The 8175-nt window shown below is 43.0% G+C and overlaps 1 protein-coding gene across 1 annotated transcript; it reads left to right on the top strand.

Annotated features, from left to right (window-relative positions):
- The first annotated feature begins 59 nt into the window (after positions 1 to 59).
- On the top strand, positions 60 to 7359 carry RPS21 (ribosomal protein S21). Its single transcript, XM_009998735.1, is given in 7 exon segments — positions 60 to 109; positions 974 to 1037; positions 1837 to 1908; positions 2489 to 2525; positions 2528 to 2544; positions 2701 to 2740; positions 7283 to 7359. Coding segments are annotated over 7 exon segments (357 nt in total).
- Positions 7360 to 8175: the final 816 nt, after the last annotated feature.

The following is an 8175-nucleotide window of genomic DNA, read 5'->3' on the forward strand; positions in this document are numbered from 1 at the left end:
CGCCGCGCGCCTTTCCAGGTGATCCCCGCCTGGTGCCTGGGCCGCCCGAGCCGAGCGAGATGCAGAACGACGCCGGAGAGTTCGTGGACCTTTACGTCCCTCGGAAATGGTGAGCGGGGCCGGGAGAGGCCCCGGGGGCTGCTGCGGGCTCGGCAAAAGCGGGTGTTTCTGCAGCAGCCAATGTCTGCGGGAAAGAAACGAGTAAACCCGTTTTCTTCCCGTTTCTCTACTTTTGCATCTTATGGGAACCAGAGGCCAAAGTTGAAGAGGGCGGGGGAGGCAAGATGAGAAGGGAGTGATGTTTGATCTGCTGCCGAATTGTCGCCGTTTGGCGGCAGTGGCAGCTCACAGAGGGGCCCTTCCAGAAGTCAGTGTGCACGTTTGTGTCCCCGGGCTACAGGGTCTCGCAGTGAACCTGCTGAGTGTCTGCTTGTTGCCTTGGTAGCACATCTTAAATACAGCTTTAAGATCATAGTAGATGAACGGTGATGAGTATTTGGTAAATGTGTGTGTGAAAAAAATCACTACAAACTCAGCTGCTTCTGTGCATCTCAGTGGCTTTAAGTCAAATGTTTTTTTGCAGCCTGAGTGTTTTCTGACAGCTGTAATGGCTCCCAGTGAAAAAGGCATAGAAACTTCCTTCTCGTGCATTTTCTTGATGGCTACATTTTTTACACTTAGAAAAGCCAAAATTCTGTGTGTTGTGAAGGCCTGTGCTGCTGTGCACACTGTGTGGGGATGAGCTACACGTGTGAAAAACAAACAAGGAATAGTTGGCAACTTAGCATGATGGCAGCCAATGAAAGTCTCCCCTAAATGTACTTAACTAACTTTCTAAGCACTGAAAACTTAGACTGTTACTGCCCAACCTTCTTGTGCAGCTTTAATTTGCATGTAGATTTTGCTTTAATAGTTTTTTTTCCTAGTCACCATTTCCTTTTGTTTAAACATGTCTTGTTACTTTATTCCCCAGCTCTGCCAGCAACCGAATCATTGGTGCTAAGGATCATGCTTCTATTCAGATCAACATTTCTGAGGTAAGTTGCAAAACAAGCCACACTGTTAAAGCTTCTGACAGAAGTGAAGAGCTGTAACAGCTTGTCACAGACCTACACATCATTCCCTAGAAACTGTAAATGCAGAGCCTGGGGGCTTTCAAACAACCATTTTCCTGAGGTGTGCTGGTTGGTTGTTGTCACTGGATATTGTACATCTGGTTTTCTTCCTGTAACACGTGGAAATTTTTTCTGGAATTTCATCTTCTCAAGGCAGCATTATTGCAAGTCCCTCCAAGCTTAACAAATATGCTGAGAAAACCACAGTGAACCTTGACTCCTGCAGGATCCCAGTTAAGGCACATGGGCTCCAGTTAATTTAAACTCTTTTTAGCATGATTTTTTTTTACCCCCATGTGTGGGCATTTCTCTACCTATGTAGCAAGGCTGTGCCCTTCCCATTTTCACTTCAGTTTTCCTTGATACTCATCTTGAGAAAAGAAACATGGAAAAAAATAACAAAGGCAGTAAAACCCACAAGTAAGCTTTACATTGGACTTTTAGATACTTTATTTTTTTTAATTAGATCTCAGGCATTTTCTTCTAGTTGCCATTTTCCATGGTGTTCTTGTTATGCTGCCAGTTACATTAAATGTTGTAGCTGCACTATGGAATAAACTCTGAATTTGCTCTGAGAATACTCTCTAGTGTCTTTCTAAGTCCAGTATTTGCCTTGGGTTTTTTTGTAGTTTGCAAAAAAATACTTGCAGAATCTTAACAAGTGCTGTAAAGTGTAGAGTTTTTTAAGGATCTGTATGGAGTAACATGCTTGTAATTCCAGGTTGACAAAGTAACAGGCAGAGTAAATGGCCAGTACAAAACCTACGCCATTTGTGGGCCAATCCGTAGAATGGTAAGTGCTTCCCTGAGCTCCACAGTAATTGTGCTTGGGTTTGTGTTGATTAGTCATTTTTTGATGTGTATCTGGCCCTGAAAACACAACGTGCCTTCACATTGGGGTGATAATGTGGGGATCATGAAAGCAGGACTGAAGATGTGTTCAAATTCTCTTGCAAGGATCACTTTTGTGTTTTTTCCCTCAATCCTTTGGTTTGTAGTTTTGTGTGTTTATATATTTTTTAAGAACACAAGTGGATTTTTTTTAAGAATGTACAGAGTTACTAATGTCTGGGTTTTATCTGTTGCTTATTTATTTTGTTAAACATGGTGTGAAGCTTCCTAGAGCTGATCAGAAATCTGCTTACCCAGAAATAGATCTTGGTAATGCAAGTGTGTGTTTTACCAAGTCACAATTTTCTTACCCTAAAGGATTACACATAATTTAACAGCTTGTTTTGAAATCCCTGGTCTGTGCATATAAAACATAGTGTTCTGTGGCAGTGGAGTATGTTTCCTTGCCAGCATGAACTGCTGCAGCTGCATCTCTTTTTGGTATGAACCAGCAGTGATTTGGTCACTTTCTCATTTTTAAGGGGGAATCAGATGACTCCATTCTGCGTCTGGCAAAAAATGATGGAATTGTCTCCAAGTATGTATATTTCTCTTACCCTGTAACTCTTACCAATTCCAGCTTTTTGGATGATAATGTATACACTGTGTTTATAGGATGATTGCACAGTTGGTCAAAAATATTTACTTGAGCTGTCAAAGTGAACAAGTTTGTAACTGTTTCATTTTCTTCTAGGAACTTCTAACTGAAGAAACTCCAGGATGGAACATCTGTTGTAAAAATAAACAGTTCAAACCTATATTGTGTTGTGTCTTCTGTTCAAGTCATAAACATAAGTGGATTTATTATAGCTAGTCTCAAAAGACTTAGAAATTTGTCTTCAGAAGATGTATAGATTCTGATTTTGAATTCTTAAATCAGCTTGTAAAGCAGAGCTAGATTTGAAAATCAAGAACTCCCTCTCATCTGTTCACTATCATCTTTCCTTTCCAGATTTAAGAATTTTGGCTATTTTAGCTCAACTCTTTTTTGGTAGAGGCTGGCAATATTTGTTCTGCCATTAACATTATTTAAGCAAATTGTGAAAATTGGAATTGGTGTGAAACTTACCAGAAATACTTCTTGGCCTGCTAGCAGATTGATTAACTGCAAAAGCTCTCAACAGTGTTTTCCTGTATGAAGTGGAGGAAGGGGCTGCAGTAAGTGCGAGGTCAGAAGCAGCTGCCAGCACTAAGATCTGGGAATGAGGAAGGGGAAGGATGTTCAGAGAAGAGCAGACACTACAGACTTGGGTGTCTTAGTGACTAGTTAAAATACTAGGCACCCCTTCTGGGAAAAGAGATCTCTGATGTCTTTGGCTCTCAACTCCACAAGGATATGACAGGATGCTGTGGTTTCAGTTCCACAGGGGCTGTGGTGGTTTCATGTCTCTCAGACTTGTGTCTTGCAGGAGGATCCAAGAGGCTGTGCCTTTCAAGGGCAGCCTTAGTGTTGCTGGATTTTGTTTGCACCCAGCAGGTTTTTTTGTCATTGGTGCTTATCACTGAAATAGAATGTCATGGATGGTTTTGGTAGGTTTGAAATACGCTCATGTGACGTATTATTGAAAACTCCAGTTGTCAGCTGCATGTCACCTATTCCATAATATCTACAGCTCTACATGGGCTGCCCTTCAGATGGTGTGTTCTGACCTGTGTTCTCAAGGATGACTGAGGTTGTAGCCAGGTTACATCATGTTTGCTCCCGTGTGATCATTGCTAGGACAGTGTTTGCAGTTGTCCTTACATCTCTGCACAGCTCCTCTCTCAAGTGGTAGAAGCTGTCCTGGTGATGCTTTCCTGTTTATGCTGTAAGCTGTCCCCATGTAGAGCTCTTTCCACGTGGCTTATTTCTGACTTGTTTGCTGTGGCTGTGGGAAACCACAGTCTCAGGATTCTCTCAGGAGAGCCTGAAGCAGGGATGCTATCACCTCTGAACTAGGAAGGAGAATGGCTGAACTAGCCAAGTGTAGTGTCCTTCTCATTACCTGAATTTTTGTTACTTCTCAGACATGTCAAAATGCAGCTTATTTCATGGGAAGATCCTGTCACATGAGAGATACATTTTAAATACCACAAGCTGAAAAAAAAATAACCCACATTTTATTTGTGAGCTGTTCTGACATCTAAGTCAACCATGAACACTGTGCTAAAAAAAAAGGGGGGAGGGGGGATGTGTGACTGTTGGTTGTGATTCTCCTGGAAATAATTCATTTTTCCAGCAGATAAATCTCTGAAAACACTTTCTGGAAAGACAAATACAGACTCCAAACTGGAGAGATTTTTGCTTGGCTTATGTCCAATGCTCATTACTTTCCTTTGTACACAGTAAAAGGAGGTAAATTCTAATTGGACTTGATGTTTCTTTCTGCCATATCTTAAGTTAGCTGCTTCTGCCCTGGTATTAAGGGAGAATTTTAAATAAAATCAGTAACTGTTTACTGCTGATAAATGCCTAGTTTACCAGAGAGTTTAAATACTGTTGACTTACTTCTAATCCCCTGGGACTCTGTTCATCCATGTGGATTTCAGTGGAATTCCTCCATAAGCCAAAGTGAACTGACAGCTTAAAAGTTCAAGATGAGCTTGAGGTCTCTCAGATGTCTTTTTCAGCAATCAAACTCCATTAGCAGACAGCTACACCAAGTTCACACTGCTGTTTTGATTAAGTATTTAAGCATGATAATGTAATTTAAAACTTTCTTTGCTTTGTAATACTGATTGCCGTTTGTTCTTCTGAATTTTAAAGAATTCAGTCAAATTAGTTTTTCATTGATTTCTTGTCAAAGTAAGCTTATGAAATGTTATGGTGCCATATCTTAAAACCAGGTTCAGCTGGAAATGGATTAGTGCTGTGCCAAAGGCTTCCTGAAGCTCACGTGCCTGGGCACCACATGAGGTCTTAGAAAAACCTCTGCAACATCCTAACAAGAGAGGACACGTGTCCCTTTAAAAATCAATTTTGAGTTGCATTTTCTAGTATTGTGATGTAAAAACGTTCTTTGTTTTCCTGGGACAGGAATAGTTCAGATCTTGTAGAGCCATGAAAGGGAATGGACTGTACTTGTACTGTACAAGATGGACAGAGTTGTCCTTACATGGTTACATTGCACCAAGTTGTGAAATTCTTTTCTGTTACTTACGAGGACTTGGCAGTGGCATCCTAAAGACATCTGACCTAACTGGGGCTATTTTAGTGTCTTTGGCTACAATTTTTCTGCTCAGATGAGTTTATCTACTCCTTAAAACACCTTGTTTTTTGTAGGAGCATGTTGATATTTCATACTGATTCTTCTTTTAATGAATTCTGTCATTCTTTTAATGAACTACATGGTGCTGAAAAGCTGCTTTAGTCAGTCTCAGCTGTGTGCTGTGATCAGAGGGCCAGGGTTAGGAGGGCACTGAATCTTCAGTTGCTGTGGGCACAGATTTAGCAGCTTTGATAACATCAGCCTTGCTTGCAAGATGCCAGACAGGCAAAACTCTGCCAAGGCTGGGAGAAGACAAGAGGCAACATGCTTCCCTGATATCACTTGTGCTTCTCTGCAGAAAGGAGCACTGTGACTCAAAAGAGGAATAAAAAAGGCCATGAATGTCTTTTGCCTTCACATGTACCTGTTACTGTTGCTCTCTACCTCCTGGCTCAAGCTTCCAAGGAATGTGTGAGCAGAAGCTGTCCCACAAGTGCTCCATACAGAAAGGAACCTGGGGCAGCTTGTGAGGGATATAATTTATTTTCCAAAAGTCTGCAGTGATGCTGGAGTCTGCTGAAAGCCTACCTAGAGGTCTGAGCTAAGCTGTAACACTAGATTTGGCAGCAATTTTGTTTTTCAGCTGGATGTTAGGAAGAGCTGTCTATTTCCATCTCCTGTTTGGTTCAGTTGCTGTCTATCACTCTTAGTGATACACAGAGATTAAAAACACCTCTACTGAAAATATTACTTTGAACAGGTTATAAGGGAGGTTTTGATTTTAATTAATTCATTAATGACTCTTTGTGCTGAGGCATCCCAGGGGATGCAGCTTCCCCATATGTATGTTAGACTAATCAGCCATGGAAAAAACATAGAATACTGATTAGGCATTTTTTTCCTGCTGGGAACTACACTAATATTTGGTATCTGACAGAAGTGCCTCTTGGCTAAATCCTCAGTAAGAGCTGCAGAAGAATTAAGAAGGTCAATGTGAGGTTTTTTGTGGATTTTTAAAATGTATTATGATGAAAAGGTGTTATTTTAACCTCTATTCTCAGATAGGTGACAGCAAGTAAAACAAACGTGGCCAGGCTGAACCAGGCATATTGTTTTGCAGCGAACACACCCGAGCTTCAGTCTGCTAACACATCCTGTTCTGTGGTGTCTTTTGACTGGCCTGGGCTGCAGAGAAGCAGGTACGTGCCTCTTGTGCTGAGGGCTGGGGACCCTCTGTCCTGGGGTGGGTTGACCGTGGCCAGGTGCCCACCCAGCCCTGCCCTTCCTCCCCCTCCTCGACAGGACAGAAAACAAGATGGAAAAGCTCACGGGTGAAGGCAGAGAGACCCCTTATTAATTACCATCATCTCGTTTCCCCTCACAGACCCTCTCACTCCTCACAGACCCCCCTGCCCGGGCACCTGCACCTGGCAGGACTCTCATCTCCACCAAAAGGTAATTAAAATAAAAACCTCTGGTGCTACAAGTGCCCCAGTTTTCTGTTGGGCTTCTCCTGGGGCAGATTTCCACCAGCTTGGGGTTTGCTTCATGGAATCACAGAACGGTTTGGGTCAAAAGGGGCCTTACAGATCACTCCAACCCCCCTGCGTGGGCAGGGACTCCTCCAACTAGATCGGGTTGCTCAAAATCCTGTCCAATCTGCCCTTGGACACTTCCAGAGATGGGACAGCCACAGTTTCTCTGGGCAGCCTTGGCCAGTGTCTCACCACCCTCTAACATTTGTCCATGTGTAGCCTCTGGGAAAGAGATGTGGCTCTGACAGTGAGGTATGGCCTGAGGTATTCTGACAGGATTAATATGCAGATCTTGGCAGCTCCAGAGCTGTAGGTATATTATCTGTTAACCCAGGGCAGATGTTCTTCTGAGAGGATGGAGGAGGATCCTTGTGCAAGGAGCTCAGGCTTGCTGGCTGGCCATGGGGAATTATTGCAGGGCTGGAAGGAAAAGTCGCACTTTGCATTTTGATGAGCTGATTGTAAACCATGCACTAGGACACCCCACATCCATAGAAATTAAGCTGTTGTTTAGCTGGCTTTAAACACAATAATCTTTCCACTGTGTTCATAGGGCATCGAAGTTCTGAGAAGAACCTTGATCCACCTCTTGATGCATACCCAAAGGGAATGAAGCCACTGGGACCCTGACGTGAAGTTACTCATACTGTGACTCACCCTCATGAGCAGCAGTGCCTGTCAGGCAAGTGAAGTTGAGCAAAAATGCTGAGATACTGTGTTCTTTATGTCACAAAGCAGCTTTTTCACCAAGTGTTTAGCACAACACTGTATGGATCGCTTATTGAGCTGGGAAATGTGATCATTCATGCTCTAGGCAGTGTTTCAAATGTCTGAGGCTGAATAAAAATAGCACTTCAAAATAAATTGGGTAGTGCACTAGGGAGGTGGCAGAGATCATTACTTGCAGTTTGTCCCTGGTTCATTCAGTTCTTTCCTCTACAAGAGCTAGTAAAGCTGGGTGTTTAATTCTCCCTTTGACTAGTCTGAGACTAAAAGAAAGGCATTTACACGCCTGATTTCTGTTCTGGCCAGTGGAGCCATGCTCACAGAGAACTCCCTCTGCATTCCTGGGAAAATGGGGTCATTTGTGCTGCATCACTCAGCCCAGTGCACGAGCTGAGTCTGGGACTGTCCAGCCCACAAGCCAGCTGTGCTGAGGAAACAACGACCTTAAAAAGTCAGCTCTACAGTTAAACTCAGCATCTGCTGATGGGTCACTTTTGCTGCTGTCTGCTCTCAAGTGCCTGGAACCATCACCCCAGAGTTCAGTGTGTTAGCTGGTAATCTCGAACTTGGAAGAGTTTCCAGGCAGGCTGAACAAAATCTGAGGATCTAAAACTGCCTGTACCCAAAAGTAAGTAAATCAAAGGAAGCTAATCCCAGATGGTGCTGATTAAAACCTGAACTACAAAAGCCAGATTAAGGAAGCAGCTTTCAGGCTGCAAA

Source organism: Chaetura pelagica, unplaced genomic scaffold (genome assembly GCF_000747805.2).
Source record: "Chaetura pelagica isolate M959 unplaced genomic scaffold, ChaPel_1.0 scaffold275, whole genome shotgun sequence".
Taxonomy (NCBI): Eukaryota; Metazoa; Chordata; class Aves; order Apodiformes; family Apodidae; genus Chaetura; species Chaetura pelagica.